Raw genomic sequence first — 16,595 nt, 5'->3', positions numbered from 1 at the left:
TGCCTCTTCAGTTCTTACAATCTTTCAGGTTACCCTTTTTCGGCAGCTTTATGATCAATCCTTTTTTCCAAGCCTCTGGGATAACCTCAAACTTCCACACCTTCGACAGTAGCTCTTGTATTTTTCCTGCTGAAAACTCCACATTTGTCTTCAGTAATTCCGCTGTTATATCATCAATACCTGGTGCTTTCCCATTCTTCAGCTTTTTAACTGCTTCTTCCATCTCGCCTAAAGTTGGTTCGTTGACTGCTATGTCCTGAATTACGTCCTCTAAATCAAAACTTTCATCATCATTGATGGTTATCGGATTCTCTGGTGTTTCTCTGTTCAGTACTTCTTTAAAGTGTTCTGTCCATCTTTCTTGTATGTCCTTTCTCTTGCTGAGAAGGTTTCTATTTTTATCCATTACTGTTGCACTTTGCTTATGTCTTCCATTGCACAAGGACTTTGTGAGTCCATACAGTGTCTTCATGTGTTGACTTCGCGCAGCCTCTTCAGCTTGGCTTGCAATTTTGTCCAACCATCTCCTCTTATCCAATGCTCCTTTTCACCTCTCTGTTCTCTTCTACATATTTTGCCCTTAGCTGCTTCTTCACGCTTTCTGAATGAGTCCTTAAGATCTTATTCGTAGCTTCCCGTTGGTCAACTAGCCGCCATGATGACTCGCTGATCCACGGTTTCTTCTTTCTTCGGGGCCTGCCTAGTACAGCATCTGCGACTTCTGTGTATGCTTTTCTCAAAACTTCAAAATCCCTTTCTACTTCGCATTGGTCTTCTCGCTCCTCCTCTTCTTGTTGTAAGGCTTGGTACCTGTTCTTCAAGGTAATGTTAAATTCCTTAAGTACGTCTTTATTGCTCAGTTTGGATGTATCATACTTTACTCTGCTGATGGTCTTTTGCCTCGGAGGTCTTCTTAACCTAAGCTTGACTGTTGTACATACAAGATAGTGATCACTTCCCAAGTCTGCAGACCTGTAAACCCTTGTATCTTTTACTGAGTTCCTAAATCGCTTACTAATTAGAACATGGTCAATTTGTTTTTTGGTCATTCTATCTGGCGAAATCCATGTCGCTTTGTGGATGGATTGATGTGGGAATAATGTTCCAGTAATAACTAGCTCGTTCATGTCGCACATATCACAAAGTCTTGTTCCGTTTCCGTTCCGCACTCCGAGTCCGTGATTACCCATGACTCTTTCATAATTCACATTTTGTTCTCCAACTTTGGCATTCATGTCCCCTGTGACAATCAACATATCATGGGCGTTCCTCTTATTCAGCACATCTTGTAATCTTGAGTAGAACTTGTCTTTGATTTCTTCCTCTGCGTCTTCAGTTGGTGCGTAAACATGTATGATCATCAGTTTGATGTGCCTTGATAGGAATCTGGCTTGGATGATCCTCTCGCAAACTAGAGTCCATTCCATAAGGGCTCCTGTTGCCTCTTTGGACATCAGCATACCTACCCCAGTTCTGTGGACATCGTCATCTCTTCCGGAGTAGATAATTGTCTCTCCATCTACTAGCTGTACTTTCCCTTGTCCAGTCCAATGTGTTTCGCTAATTCCCATGATAGCTATTCCTCTCACTCATTTCCCTTGCCACTTGGGCAAGATTTCCAGCTCTATACAATGTGCGCACATTCCAGTTTCCTATCTTTATGGTGTGTTTCGGGTGCACCAGTGACCCTATCAGCCCGGGTGCATCCTTTCGGCTTTGGCTCCCATGCATCATCGTGCATCTACTATGAGGTACAGTCATGGTGGTGTTCCCTTCCAGTGAATCAGTTTTGCTTCTGGTTTCTGTATTTTACGGGAGTGGGTTATCAGCCCACAGCCCAACCCCCAACCTGGAGGACCAGGGGATCATTCTTTGTCTGGCCCCCACCCTTCGACCTTTCCGACATGGGTGACCCTGTCAGGAGTCTAGGACTCCAGTCGGCATAGCTCTAGGGGTCATTGGGACACGCAAACCGCCTCACCATGAATAAGGTGATGATCCCAATCGAGATGGAAGATTTTTATAATAAATATAAAATCGCATATGTTTACAAATTTTTTTTGAAACAATTTCTTTTTAAATAAAATGAAGAAATAAAGAATAAAATCATGATTTTATTTAATTTTGTCAAGAATTTATTTGAAAAAAATCGTAATCATTTGAGAATAATTTGACAGTTTGATAAGAAAATATTTTAAGATTCCAAAAATGTAATTTAAATATTTTGAGAGGAAATTCTCAGATTTGGAAGAAAAGGTTATTTATATTGATAGAAAAACACAATAGGTTTGTTTTACAAGAAAGTTACAAAAATGTCATCTTTAGTATGAAATTGATTGTGTGAAGTCTCAAATTTACAAGAAGAAAAATATTTTAGAATAAAATATAAATTGTTTTTTCAAAAGTAAATTCTGAAAGTTGCAAAAAAAGGTCATATTTTGAGAAAATAATATTTCAAGAATAAAGTATGAGAGATAAAAGTAAAAAAAAAGTCATATTTTTAGAATAAAATCCTGAATAAAGTTACCAGAAAAAAATGGTAATATTTGTAAGAACGCGAGAAAAAAAAATCATAGGCACGAAAAAGAGAATCTAGTAGTGTGTGTGAGAGACGTAAAGTTGAACTCCTGGTGTAAAATCCCTTGAATATGAAAGCAGTGTGGCGTTCATGGGATTAATGTAAACACAGTGCAGTGACAGGGATGTGATCATTTCAGTGGAACACTCAAAGATGTGATACTTTTGTATTAAAACTAGTCCATCTAGGAGTAAGATGTACTTAACACCCAAAAAAACTCAGTGTGGGGAAATAAGGCCAGACTGGCAGACACTGACCGGTAATTTTTGCATTTGTCTGTCTGTATTTCAAAAGCATCAAACTGGATGGTCCATGAAAAAAATTGTAAAGATATGGGTCTAATCTGCTTATAATTTTCTTCCAAATATTACGCTGAGCAAATGCATTATGTTGGAAAATGGCCTGCGAAACGGGGGCCCCCGCAGGCCCGAATTTAAAAATTCATAACTCGGTCACCAACGGTCCTAGCCTTGCCAAAATTTACAGGCACCTCCTTCTCCCCGAGACCTTTCGAACCAGCCCAGACACGGCCCACTATGACCCTGCCTCGGCCCATTATTCACCCCTGAATCGCTCACATGAGTGCTGCTCGCTGAAAACTTTAATATGAGCCCTGGCTCAAGCCAGCGTTTAAAAATTCATAACTCTGCCACCGATAGTCCTAGCCCTGCCAAAATTTACAGACATGTCCCTCTTCTTGAGCTCTTTTGAACCAGCCCAGGCACAGCCCACTATAACCATAGCTCGGCCCGCTATTCACCCCAGAGCCCCGAAAAAACTTGAACACGAGCCACGGTTTGAGCCAGCATTTAAAAATTCTTAACTCGGCCACCGATGTCTCTAGCCCCGCCAAACTTTACAGGCGCATCCTTTTCCCCGAGACCTTTCAAATGAGCCCAGGCTCAATCTGATCCAATGTCAGGAGTGAGCGCAGATCACGGAAAGCTTTAGCACGACCCCTTGCTCCAGCCACTTGCATGCATAGGGATTTAAAAATTCATAACCCGGTCACCGAAGGTCCTAGCTCCGTCAAAATTTACATGCACCTCCCTCTCCTCGAGTGGTACACTTAAATAAGACAAAAATAATACAGCATTCGCTGTTTTTATTGCACAATGCAGTTGAACTCGTGTTTTATGGTTGACAGTATCTGATTGATCCAGTCAGTTGATTGAGTTCAGGTTACATGAAACTTTACAGTACAGTAATATGTTAAGTGCCAAGCTGCCAATCAATAGTTATCATGTGCGGTTTTTTTTCCCACTCGTAATAAGAATGAGAGTCAGTCATATGCTTTGGAGGATGTCGATTTCTATTTTCATAGAATTTTCTTTATTTTCTAAATTGTAGTCCAGCAGATTTGTGTCTGAATGCCAAATGATGTGACCACGTCTAGTTTTGAGTCATTTTCAAAGTAATTTTGTTCCAAAGTAACTTGGAATCTCGGACTCAAAATTTTAACTCGATGATGAAAGAACAGTTGTATTGTTAAGGACTAAATTTCTTATAGACTTATTATAAACATAGTATAAAAATAGTCATTGTTGACCTAATGTTTCACAAGTATTGTTATCGTACATGTACTGTACATGAATACCAGTAAGTTGTAACCAACTGGACCGTCTTTGCCCCCTCCATACTTTTTTCTAGACATGGAACTGATCTGTGTGTGCTACTTTTTTCTTGGGTAGAACTTTAAGCATGTTTTTCTTGAATCTTCAAACATTTTCTTGTAAATTCTATTCGGTTTGTAGTGTAATTAGCAACTAATGTCTTGGGTAATTTGGCCTTTGAAGATCATAAAAATGTGTCTGGAAATAGCCGAGAAGCCATCTCCAGGCATCGAAAGCCCTTCGGCTTCCGGATTGTTCGGACAGGCTGAAATTTAGACGGACAGACAACGTCTTAGACTTGTCTATCCTGTGACAGTCTGCTTAAAATTCCTTATTTCCTACACTGAAAACTCATCATCCTTTCACAGGGAGTGAGAACGAAGCAAGACGTTCATCAAAAAGCATGAAATTATTCCAATAATCACATAATTACAGCACTTATCTCGGCATTATTACAGAGATGTAAATGCAGATTATTCAGCTCAACAGCAGCTCAGCATCTATTTGCTTTGAACCCATAAAGTAATAATTAATCTGCTTTTCCTTTTTCCTTCTTTCCTTTTTTAATCTTGCAGCAACTCAATGCCATCATCGCTGCATCCATGTCCATTAAATCCTCCAGTAAACTGAAGAAGATTCTGGAAGTACGGGGATTGGGTTTGCATCTTCCAAATGTTTTTTTTTTTAAGCATAGCTTTGTTTATTTGTACAATATTCAGTTTTATTCTCGTTCTTTCAGATCATTCTTGCCTTTGGGAACTACATGAACAGCGGGAAGAGGGGTACCGTGTACGGCTTTCACCTCCAGAGTCTTGATCAGGTGAGATGAAACATGTAAAGTACAGCAAAATTATAAAATGCTTTATAGCACAGGTTTCCAAATGATTTTTTTTTGGACATTATTTTTATGCATGACCATGTTAAACATGCTGATGAGGATCAAAAGGATTTATTCATTTAGAGATGGTGATAATGAGCTGTAACTTAATTAAACCTTCCAAGGTGTTATACGAGGTATGTCAGACACTCGCTGGCCTTGCTGTGAAAATTGTCCATGCAGACGCTCATCTAAGTTTCCAAACCTGTCATTGCTTAACTCTTGAATATTTTCTAAAGTGAATATGTTCGTTAAAAAGCTTATCTTTGCTTTCCAAAGAAATTTCTCTCATTAAGATCTGTTCAGTACTTTGGGAGTAACGGCACGTTGAAGTCGGTACAACAGAGTAAAAACTCTGCTCGCGGGATGACGGGAAACTGCCGGTACTTTTCTTTTTGAGTCACGGGAAAGCGGTCAGGCTCTCTCTCTTCTCTGATCGGTTTCTGACTGGATTACTCGTGAATATCAATCAGATAACTTTTATAGGGATGTTCTCTCGCTCTCACTGTTTCTGATGAAGGATTCAGGAAAATTTTCCGTCTGCTAGTTTTGATGTTATGATTCACGGGAGATTTGAAGTGAGTTTTTTCAAATCAAACCGATTCATGTAAATAAATAACTATTTTAGAATATAACTGGAGTTGTTTTGATGAAAATATTGCGAACTTAGTGGTCAGAATGAGATTTTTAAAAACTGCAAGTCAGAAACGTGAGTGTCAGTTTCAGTTCGGTTAATGTGAATTGTTTATTAGGTGTGGCTCACACAGTTTTTTTTGAGGTTCGCCTTGAAAGCCGTGAATATTAATCGAAATAATCATTTATAATCTTTCATATAAATACGAGTAGGCTTGACTTTTGAGAAATGTAAAGCCCTACAGAGCACAAAGAGGATTTGAGAAATCTTTTATTACTTTTTTTATTTTGATAGAGAATTGTAGATGTGAATGACCTTCAATCTGATTTATGAATATTTTATAATTAACACTGATTTCTCCTTCTTTGTGATATATAAATGAGAGTTAAGATCAGCTTTATATTGCACAAATAAAGCCAACTGGTGAAACTTTGAAGAAGAGCGTGTACTGAGTTAACATTGTACCTAATTAGCATAATTAATACAAATTAAGTGCTAATTTGCGTAATTTGTTTTTACTAATTTTTCAAATTAGTTTTTACAAATTAATAGATACATTTAGACAAGTCTTGTTCTCTCTTCTGCAGCTATAAACAATTTTTCCCTGATGCTGTCTAATAACGCACACCGGAAATCTCATTAAAGGGAACCATAAATGGATAAAAAGCAAATGTCATTTTTTAAAAATAAATAAACGGTAATTGTTCACAAATTACTGTGTTTTATAAGAGGAATAAACAAATTTGTGGCATGCTATTACAGTGTTTTACAAAAGTATTCATCCCCCTTGGTGTTTGTCCTGTTTTGTTGCATTACAAGCTGGAATTAAAATGGATTTTTGGGGGATTAGCACCATTTGATTTACACAACATGCCTACCACTTTAAAGGTGAAAATTGTTGCTTTATTGTGACACAAACAATAATTAAGATTTAAAAAAAAAAAAACAGATATGGAGTGCGCATAGGTATTCACCCCCCCCAAGTCAATACTTTGTAGAGCCGCAATTACAGCTGCAAGTCTCTTGAGGTATGTCTCTATTAGCTTAGCACATCTAGCCACTGGGATTTTTGCCCATTCCTCAAGGCTAAACTGCTCCAACTCCTTCAAGTTAGATGGGTTGTGTTGGTGGACAGCAATTTTCAAGTTATGCCACAGATTCTCAATTGGATTGAGGTCTGGGCTTTGATTAGGCCATTCCAAGACATTTAAATGTTTCCCTTTAAACTGCTCCAGTGTAGCTTTAGCAGTATGTTTAGGGTCATTGTCCTGCTGGAACGTGAACCTTCGTCCCAGTCTCAAACCTCTGGCCGACTCAAACAGGTTTTCCTCTAGAATTGCCCTGTATTTCATGCCATCCATCTTTCTTTCAGTCCTGATCAGCTTTCCTGTCCTTGCAGACGAAAAACATCCCCACAGCATGATGCTGCCACCACCATGCTTCACTGTAGGAATGGTGTTCTCAGGGTGTTGGGTTTGCACCACATGTGGCATTTCCCATGATGGCCAAAAAGATCCATTTTAGACTCATTTGACCAGAGAATCTTCTTCCATGTATTTGGGGAGTCTGCCACATGCTGTTGGGCAAACTCCAAACGTGTTTTCTTCAGCAATTACTTTTTTTTCTGGCCACTCTTCCATAAAGCCCCGCTCTGTGGAGTATATGGCTTAAAGTGGTCCTATGGACAGATACTCCCATCTCCGCTGTGGAGCTTCACAGCTCCTTCAGTGTTATCTTTGGTGTCCTTGTTACATCTCTGATTAATGCCCTCCTTGCCCGGTCTGTGAGTTTTGGTGGGCAGCCTTCTCTTGTCAGGTTTGTAGTGGTGCCGTTTTCTTTTCATTTTGCGATAATGGATTTAATGGTGCACTGTGGGATATTCAAAGTTTGGGATATTTTTTTTATAACCCAGCCCTGATCCATACTACTTCACAACTTTGTCTCTTCACAAGTTTGACATAAAGTGAATTGGTTGGACCAGCTCTTATTGAGGGGTTTCATACAAAAGGGGTTGAATACTTATGCACACTCCAGATTTCTGTTTTTTCATCTTAATTATTGTTTGTTTCACAATAAAACAACAATTTCCACCTTTAAATTGGTAGGCATGTTGTGTAAATAAAATTGTGCTAACCCATCAAAAATCCATTTTAATTCCAGCTTGTAATGCAGCAAAACAGGGCAAACACCAAGGGGGATGAATACTTTTGCAAGACACTGTAGTGCGTGTTAATGTGTGATTAATTTTTTGATCTTTTCTACACTTACACTGTCATTTTTGCTCAGCTGCTAGACACAAAGTCAACAGATCGCAGACAGACGCTGCTCCACTTCCTCGTCAGCATCATCCAAGAGAAATTTCCACATCTACATACCTTTCATACTGAGCTGCACTTTATGGACAAAGCAGTAATGGGTGAGCTCACACACACACGTGCAGTGTCTACCGATGATATCACATTATCATTTATTATAATATTCCAGTGTCCTACAGTCTGACTGATGTTTTTTCCCCTCTCAGTGTCTCTAGACAGCATTTTATTAGATGTGCTTGCACTGGAGAGAGGATTCGAAGCAACCCAGAAGGAATTTGAGGAACAGAAAGACAACTCAATCTTGAATGACTTCCTGTCCAACAATAGCACTCTGATGGACGCTGTGGTTAAAGACGCCAAAACCGCCCAGGTGTGACTATCTGTTATGATTTCAAAAACATATCAAGATTGAATCTAATACTTATGATCTAAAAGAACACCTCTGTCTCTTTAGGAGGTGTATGAATCAGTCGTGGAGTACTTTGGAGAGAATCCCAAAACCACTCCACCGTCGATGTTCTTCCTGATCTTCATTCGGTTCATTAAAGCTTATAAGGTAAATTAGGAACTTTTTCTGGCCCAAGTTTACCCAAACACATGATTTAAAATGTTGAACTGTCTTTAACTGTTTTACTGTCTCAGTACATGTATTAACCCTTTGGGGTCGAGAGCTTCTCCGGCGAACCTCGGCAGATTTAGAATGAGTAGATCAGGTATTTAGATAAATATCTTAGTTTTTACCATACAAGCATGATGAACATTAACAGAAACTGTATACTTTGTGCCCACTGCCAAATAATATTATATTCTTTTAAATTACTGAGATTAGATGAAACAAAACTTGTCACCTTACTCAGTCACACCAGAGTCGGAGTGCTGAGCTCCCACTTACACATTCAGACAAGACTATTCACATGGTAATGGCATGATAATCACTTTCACTCTTTTGGTTTCGGTTGGTTTCTCTTTCGCAGTGGGAACGGCCACCGTAAACAGGATAAAATCTGTCAGCCACAGTTTAGGCTGTCTGTTTGGAGGTAAAACTTGTTGTGAGATGGCATGTGAATTTGATGCGCTTCAGATGATTCAGAACAGCGATTCAATTCAATCTTGAGAACTGCAACACTGATGATGAGCGGTGCCTTTTTTTTTTTTTTAAATCTCGACTCGATCCAGCTGAAGATCAGCTCGAGTAAATATAAATATTTGTGCGCCGTGTGAATGGCAGCAAGTCTAGGTAGCTCTGTGTCTGGTGCGTCTTCTTCGTCTTTTGTTTTACTTTTTCTATTGTGTTGCTCTTTGGATTATACACTTTTTGGAGTGTTTTTATATTTTATCCTATGGATATGGAGGCATCGCATCGCTCCGGTGCTAAACTTGGATATACAAGGAGTAAGCTACTGGCGCTTCGCAAAGCTGGCGGCGGGGAGGTCTATGCTGATGTCCCTGAGGAATTGTGGTGTTTTCGTGGATGTAGAGCTGGAGTTAAAATTAGGGCGAGGCGACGTGAGAAGAAGTGGAGATACAAGCCCGCAATCCCTTCTATAGTTATGGGGAATGTTAACTCACTCGCTAATAAGACAGACGAACTGGCTGCCCTGGTAAGGAATCATAAACTTTATAGAGAGTGTAGCCTGATTTGCCTTACTGAGACGTGGCTCACAAGCTGTAATCCCACTGCTAATGTTGAGCTACCGGGGTTCAGTGTTGTCCGGTTGGACAGAGATAACAAACTTTCTGGCAAGAAGACGGGTGAGGGACTGGTGGTGTATGTTAACAATAGATGGTGCAATCCCTGTCATGTTACAGTGAAAGAGACTGTATGTAGTAAGGATGTGGAAATACTGGCGGTTAGTCTCTGTCCTTATTATTTACCTAGAGAACTGTCCCACATTATTGTCGTCTGCGTGTATGTACCACCACGAGCCCTTCCTGATTCAGCGTGTGACGCTATTCACTCTACGATAGCTGGGCTTCAAACTCAATATGCAGATGCTTTTTTTGTGATCTCTGGCGATTTCAATCATGTCACCTTAGACTCCACCCTCACTAATTTTTACCAGTTTGTTGACTGCCCTACTAGAAAAAATAGAACAATTGATCTCTTGTATTCAAACGTGAGGGATGCATACAGTGCTACCTCCCTTCCCCCGTTGGGTAGGTCAGACCACAACCTCATTTATCTTCAGCCACTGTATAAGCCTCTAGTTCAGAGGCTTCCCGTTGCCACACACGCCTTCAGGAAGTGGACACCAGAGGCAGAAGAGGCCTTGAGGGACTGCTTTGAGTCCACAGACTGGAGTGTGCTATTGGATGCTGTGGATATAGAAGAAGCCTCACATTGTATAACGGGCTACCTGAACTTCTGCATGGACATAGTTGTTCCCATTAAATCTGTGCGCCGTTTTCCTAATAACAAGCCCTGGGTGACCAGCGACGTCAAAAACCTCCTCAATAATAAGAAGAAAGCGTTTAAGAACAGTGATGTGACAGAACTGAAGGGGGTGCAGTAGGAGCTGAAAGAATATCTGAAAGCAGCTAAGGAGTCCTATAAGAATAAGGTTGAGAGCAAACTACAGGAGAACAACTTGAAAGAGGTTTGGTGGGGAGTGCGCAACATTACGGGCTGTGGGGGTAAGAGCAGTAAGGCTGAAGGTGATATGGTATCGGCGTCTGCTCTAGACTGCTCAGAAGCTGTGCGGTCGAATTGGGGGAACCACTTCAGTACCTCTTCAATTTTAGCCTGCAACAGGGTAAGGTACTCTTACTATGGAAAACGTCATGCCTGGTTCCAGTTCCCAAAAAGGCTCACCCTAAAGAACTTAATGATTACAGGCCTGTTGCCCTTGCATCACACTTGAAGACATTTGAATGGCTGCTGCTCCACCTCTTAAGACACCAGGTTCGCCATGCGCTGGACTCGCTACAGTTCGCTTACCAGGTGAATGTTGGAGTGGAGGATGCTGTTTTGTATCTGATACATAGAGTCTACTCTCACTTGGACAAAGGAGGCTGTGCTGTGAGAATCATGTTTTTTTATTTCTCCAGCGCCTTCAATACCATCCAGCCCCTCTTGTTGAGGGATAAATTGCTGCAGATGGGAGTGGACACTTGCCTGGTGTCTTGGATCACAGATTACCTCACCGAATGTCCCCAGTTTGTTAGGCTGGGGGACCTTACATCTGAGACTGTGGTCAGTAGCACAGGGGTGCCACAGGGAACTGTTCTTTCTCCTGTACTGTTCACCCTATACACCACTGAGTCATGCCACTTGCAGAAATTCTCTGACGACACTGCTATTGTGGGGTGTATTAAGGATGGTCAGGAAGGTGAGTACAGGAGCCTTGTGGATGACTTTGTGGGATGGTGTAGGACCAACCAGCTGCAGCTGAACACCACCAAAACCAAGGAAATGGTGATGGACTTCAGGAGGCCTGTTTCTTCTCTGTTGCCTGTCACTATTGATGGGGTGACTGTGGAGATTGTTAGTACTTACAAGTACCTGGGGGTACACCTTGACAATAAACTGGACTGGTCTGCCAACACTGATGCACTTTATAAGAAAGGGCAGAGTAGGCTTTTTTTCCTTAGGAAGCTGGGGTCTTTTAATGTCTGCAGCAAACTCCTGCTTATGTTCGACCAGTCTGTCATGGCCAGTGTCCTTTTCTATGCTGTGGTATGTTGGGGAGGTAGTATTAGGAGAAGGGATGCTGGACGACTGGACAGGCTGGTGAGAAAAGCTGGCTCTGTGGTGGGTATGGAGCTAGAGACTCTGTCAGCAGTTGCTGACAAAAGGATGCTGAGTAGACTGCTCGCTATTATGGACAATGAAAGCCACCCCCTGCACACCATCTTCTCCAAACAGAGGAGTATGGTGAGCAGCAGGCTCCTTTCCCTATCTTACAAAACAGACAGGTTGCTGAGATCTTTTGTACCTAGGGCCATTCAGCTTTTTAACAATGCATTGAGAGGAAGGACTGTTTTTGATTTTAGCGCTTAAATTTGTTTTGCTGCTATACTGTATCTCTACAATGGTTGAGTACCGTATGTTGCACAATTTTATTTTTAAATTGTGGCTTTTAAACATGCTTTTTTTACATGCATAATTTAATTTATTTTTAAACATTTTTTTTGTTTTCTTTTTATATTCTGTGGTGCAGGAATTGTTTGCTTGTTTTTATATCCTTGAGATATGGATGTGTGTATTAATTTTATTTTTGTTTGTATGCCTTTGTGTGTGTTGTTATGTGTATATGCTACTTGGACACCCCAATTTCCCTTGGGATTATTAAAGTATCTATCTATCTATCTATCTATCTATCTATCTATCTATCTATCTATCTATCTATCTATCTCTTCTGTTTCTTATGAGCATATCAGTTGATATGCATGCAGTGTAGTGCATAATCTTGGCGTGCTTCTTGAGTAAACAAAATGTGCACCAGTGCTTGTTCGCTCCCTTTTCTTCTTCGTATTTTTCTGGCACGCTAATGATTTTGGCATGTTCGAATGTTGTCAATTTCAACAAATCTAAGCAGTGTTTTCAAAGTCATATGACTTTTATTTTGTGTTCAGCTACAATAATCACATAGTATGTATGTCATGATTGTATTTTTAAAAATAAGCAATAAATTAAGATGTAAAAAGCAGTTTTAGAATGGTGTTGGAATGTGTGAGGGGACAAAAAACAAAAAAAACATTACCTTACCCATTCTATGGAACCGTTTTGGTCACTTGAGGCATACATGTCAACCTATACGGAATGTCTGTATTTTATACGGATTTGATTCAATAAACGTTGTATACAGGCGTATAAATAAAGTTATACGGATTCTTTAAAAAAACTTCAATATTTATTTAGAGCTATAATCAATTCCCACGATGATAAAAGAGCGCATAACATTTACAAATGTACTGTACACCACAGATAGCCAGTAAAGAGTCTTATGAAATCGCGCGTTATCTTGTGGTAGCGAGACTTCGTTCCACTTTTGATCATGCACACACCACATTGCAAGAATCCTGCCAACCATGAAGTCATAGACATAAACATAGACGCCGCCTTCTGCGTAGAATCATACGTCATCCTCGCCGCCATATTGGATGTGGCAAAGTGGAGATTCTTCAACCGCCTCTGGTATAGCATCTAGACAGTAGCCAAGAATAAAGATGCCTCATTCATGTGCTGCGTTTAACTGTACCAACAGGTTTACCGTCCAAACGAGATCACATGGGATTACCTTTCATAGGTGAGACTGGAAAAATACTTTTCATTGTATTTGGTCATTATAACGTAATTTTACGAACAGATTTTCCTGACTTTGTGGCTAATATGAAGTCTTGTGCATAATAGCCGCTCGGTGAAACCTGTTTCCAAACAACGAAGTATTTCCTTCGTAACTACGCTGATAACACTTTGTGGTTTTGTCAAACATTGGAGCTTTGTATTCATTCTGAAGGTTTATTGTTATTAATATTGAATAAAAAGTAACTGGGATATATCATTGTTAATTATCATTCAAATTTTAGGTAAATTATTTTAATTTGCATCTTATACAGATTTTATAAGGGAAATACGGATTTTGGAGGTTGGTTATACAGGTTTGATTGACCAAAGGTTGACATGTATGTTGAGGTGATTCTGTTCAGTCTTAGGAATGGATCAAGCACAAAAACTTAAATCTGCTCCATTGATTTGGACAATTAACTGGCCATCAAAAAAAATGTATGTCTTGTTGTTTTGGGATAAAGGGTTGGCAGTGGGAGGGGTATTCAATGAGAAAGGTAAAAAAAAAAAATCCATTTCATGAGAAGAGAAAACTCCTCTCACTGCCAACTCTTAATCCCATCAGGTCAAGTCACAATGGGAAAGGTAATTTTTTTTTTGCGTTTATATATAAATACATTCCAACAGTTGTAAAACTGCTTTTGACAACAGCTTCATTTGTTCTTGTTTTGTTTTTAAAAGTACAATCATAACATACATATGACAAAGATATTATTGTAGCTGAACTTGTGCTGAATACAAAAAAGTCATATAACTGAAAATACTGCTTAGATTTGTTGAAATTGACATCAGAGCATGCCAAAATCATTACAGTGCCAGAAAATGACAAAGAACAAAAGAGAGCAAACAAGCAGCAGTGCACATTTTGTTTACTCAAGAAGCACGCCAAGATTATGCACTATATCACACGCATATCAACCAATATGCTCATAATAAATAGAAGAAATATTTACACTTAGTCGAGCTGATCTTTGGCTGGATGGACAGGCAGGGGTCGATCGATCAGCAGACAGAGTAATAAGGGCGAGACTAGAGAGCAACGAGAATGAGACAATAATGAGGGTCGAGAACACAATAAGTCAGGCAGAATAACAAGGCTTGGTATGACCTGTAAGACACTAAATGATGCTTTGAATCGAGTGAGTGTGGGAGAGGTGTTTATATAGCGTGGGCTGATTAACCAGGAAATGAGTGACCTGTAATTAATAGACAGACGATAGAGGGTGCTGTGGTTCTTGGGTGTTGTAGTTCAGATCGGCCATGTTTGTCATCTGACTGGAAGTGGCACTCTGTATCGCGTTACTGACAGACCCCTCCCCCCCAAGGAGTTCCCTCCAGGAGCTACGTTCTTCCTAGGATGCCCCCTTTTTCTGGGTGCGGGCTCGGTGGGGGTGTTGCAGTGAAATTCTTGAGTAAGGAGAGGGTCTAGGATGTCCTTAGCTCCCACCTATGGTAGCTTCATTCCTCTAGTCCATAGCCCTCCCAATCTACCAGGTACTCTAGCTGACCTCTTCTATGTCTAGAGTCTAGGATCTGATTTACCTGGCACATAGGTTCTCCTTCTGGGCCAGGAGATGGGTGGTCGGGGGTGGGCATGTTCTTAGACGGGATTCTGGATGGAAGGTTTGAGGCAGGAGACGTGGAAGGTGGGTGACAGACGACTATGAGGTGGGAGCTCAAGTCTATAGGAAACCTTGGTGTTGCACTGGAGCACCTTGTAGGGTCCAATGTAGTGTGCCTGTAATTTTCGGCATGTGTTGGGTTCCCTAAGGTCCCTGGTGGACACCCATACCCGATCACCAGGAGAGTACTCGGGGTTGTTGCTCCAGTGCTTATTGGTGTATTTCTTGTACTTGGCATTAACTGACTCGACGTGTTGGTGAACTTCCTCCCAAATCGACTGGCTATGGGTGAGCCACTCTTCCACGGCCTGCACCCGTGCTGGAGAGTTGTACCAAGGAAGCAGGGGAGGTTGGTAGCTAAGCATGCAGTAGAAGGGTGTAAGTTATATGGCTGAGTGCTTGAGAGTTTTGTGCGTATTCGGCCCATGGGATGAATCTGGCCCAGTCCCCTTGGTTTTGCGTGCAGAAGATTTTGAGGAAACATCCTATTTCTCGGTTGGCTCTCTCTATCTGGCCATTTGACTGGGGATGATATCCCGAAGTGAGGCTCACCAAGACCCCTAGCCATTCCATGAAGTTGGCCCACAGACGAGAGATGAATCGAGGGCCACGGTCACCGACTATGTCTTCTGGGATGCCGAAGTATTGGAACACGTGCTGGAACAATAATTCAGCGGTCTGAAATGCTGTGGGTAGGCTGGACAAGGCCTACCCACAGTGCCTTCTCAGTGCCTTGGAGAAGCAGTCAATGATGACCAAAACTGTGGGGTTGCCTTGGGATGGCGGCAGGTTGGTGATTTAATTTGATTGCCTAGTGGGGCCTTGGTCTCTGAAGCACAGGAAGAGGGCATAGTTTACCAGCCGGAGGAGTTCGAGGGACCTTGGCTTGAGCACACTCCGTGCATGAAGAGATGAAATGAATGATCTCAGTCAGCATGTTCTCCCACTAGTACTTGTTTCACAGCAGTTGGTGGGTGCGATGGCTGCTGGGATGACCAGTGGCAGGAGAATTGTGTGCCCATGTAATGAGTCTGCTCCTGAGATGATTAAGGATGTACAGGCAGCCCGGTGGGCAGTTGACTGGAGGATTCTGTGGTTGCAAGTTCCTTATCTCCTTGTTGAGGTCCCAAGTGATCGCTTGGATGAAGCATTCAGGTGTCAGGATGGGATGAGGTTCCTGGTCATGAAGAGATGGGCTGATGATGTGTGGCAGGGCATCAGCCTTGGTGTTCTTGGTGCCAGGACGATAGGATATTGTGAAGGTGAAACAGATGAAGAACAGTGCCCATCGGGCTTGGTGTGGGTTCAGTCTCTTCACCTTCTTGAGATGCTTGAGGTTTTTATGATCAGTAAAAATGACAAAGGGGTGTGTGGCCCCCTCCAACCAGTGCCTCCATTCCTCTAAGGCAAGCTTGATGGCCAGTAGCTCTCGGTTCCCGATGTCATAGTTTATCTCTACTGAAGTGAGGTTTTTTGGAGAAGAATGCCGCCAGGTGGAGCTTGGGCCTTTCGCCAAAGCACTGGGAGAGAGCCCCTCCGACACCAATCTCGGAGGCATCCGCTTCGACCATGAAAGTTCGGGTCTGGATGCTGAAGGATAGGGGTTGTGGTGAAAACTGTCTTGAGCTTCTCGAAGGCCTCTTCAGCTGTGGGGTTCCAGTGGAGGCGT

At 41.4% G+C, this 16,595-nt stretch overlaps 1 protein-coding gene across 3 annotated transcripts in view; it reads left to right on the top strand.

Annotated features, from left to right (window-relative positions):
* The window catches only part of fmnl1b (formin-like 1b), a 108,315-nt gene that overhangs the window by 86,161 nt on the left and 5,559 nt on the right, over positions 1 to 16,595 (top strand). For all 3 annotated transcript variants that reach the window (XM_060920381.1, XM_060920380.1, XM_060920379.1), the window contains 5 exons: positions 4,767 to 4,835; positions 4,931 to 5,011; positions 7,989 to 8,118; positions 8,224 to 8,387; positions 8,472 to 8,573. In XM_060920381.1, coding sequence (XP_060776364.1) covers positions 4,767 to 4,835; positions 4,931 to 5,011; positions 7,989 to 8,118; positions 8,224 to 8,387; positions 8,472 to 8,573 — 546 coding nt within the window. The remainder of the gene's footprint in view (positions 1 to 4,766; positions 4,836 to 4,930; positions 5,012 to 7,988; positions 8,119 to 8,223; positions 8,388 to 8,471; positions 8,574 to 16,595) is intronic.

Source organism: Neoarius graeffei, chromosome 5 (assembly GCF_027579695.1).
Source record: "Neoarius graeffei isolate fNeoGra1 chromosome 5, fNeoGra1.pri, whole genome shotgun sequence".
Taxonomy (NCBI): domain Eukaryota; kingdom Metazoa; phylum Chordata; class Actinopteri; order Siluriformes; family Ariidae; genus Neoarius; species Neoarius graeffei.
Note: the sequence above shows the minus strand (reverse complement) of the source record. Positions and strands in the feature narration are given on the sequence as shown.